Genomic DNA, 840 nt, shown 5'->3' on the forward strand with positions numbered 1-840 from the left:
CTAAATATCAGGAACTTGTTATAGAAGGCTTAATATGACCTTGGTGTCACAACAGTCAATAAACATGTTTAGTGATAATGTGAAGTTATGCTTAGAAACACGTGTTCCTTCAGTAACATGGGTTCACATCCCTATGAAACACATCTGTCTTTAATAAATAGGTTCAAATTCTAAAGTGACAGAAATGAGTTTCAGGTTCGAAAGGAAAAATATTTTATGATGAATATCTCAAAGGTTTCATCTCAGTTGAAACTTCACCGTTTATGAATCTGATTTGAAGAATTTAAGAACCATTTAACATGTTTGTTAAAAAGAACAAAGAAATAACTGGATTCCACTCAAAACATTAACATTATTTGAATCAAGTTTTGTTAATGAATTTGGGAAATCAAATCCAACAATAACCAAATCGTTACTGGTGGTTTAAAGTTGACTTTTATTTTCACTATTATTTGTATTATTTTCTGCATTTATTGTTATTGTATTCTAACATCCCAGTGAAATACACCAGACACATGATAAACTCTGTCTACTGTTACAATGATGTAAACCAAACAAACAGAGGAGCATGAAGCTCACCGTGGTACAGTCCGTCCATGGACGTCTGATCTGCTGCACGGATCACAGAGAACGGCGCCGAACTTCATCTGCTGCCGGACAGCAGGATGGAGGAGGAACGGGGGGAGGAGAGGATGAGCGCGGGGGGGCACCAGAAAGAAAAGAAGGGGGGGAGGAGGGAGGAGTCAGGGGAAGAACAAACCAGGAGGACGAGGAGGCGTGTCCCCCAAGAGAAAGAGGGAGGAGTCAGGGGAAGAACAAACCAGGAAGACGAGGAGGCGT

General features: G+C 40.2%; 1 protein-coding gene across 3 annotated transcripts in view; it reads right to left on the reverse strand.

Annotated features, from left to right (window-relative positions):
- The window catches only part of ptk2aa (protein tyrosine kinase 2aa), a 53,821-nt gene that overhangs the window by 41,016 nt on the left and 11,965 nt on the right, over positions 1 to 840 (reverse strand). The window contains exon 2 of one of the 3 annotated variants that reach the window (XM_036214371.1): positions 580 to 647. The exons of 1 other annotated variant lie outside the window; for it this stretch is intronic. In XM_036214371.1, the coding sequence (XP_036070264.1) occupies positions 580 to 598 (19 nt within the window). In that variant the 5' untranslated portion in view covers positions 599 to 647. Of the gene's footprint in view, positions 1 to 579; positions 651 to 840 lie in introns of all 3 variants that reach the window. One more of the 3 variants, XM_024261634.2, reaches the window with a different exon arrangement.

The sequence above is a fragment of the Oryzias melastigma genome, linkage group LG11, assembly GCF_002922805.2.
Source record: "Oryzias melastigma strain HK-1 linkage group LG11, ASM292280v2, whole genome shotgun sequence".
NCBI classification, from domain to species: domain Eukaryota; kingdom Metazoa; phylum Chordata; class Actinopteri; order Beloniformes; family Adrianichthyidae; genus Oryzias; species Oryzias melastigma.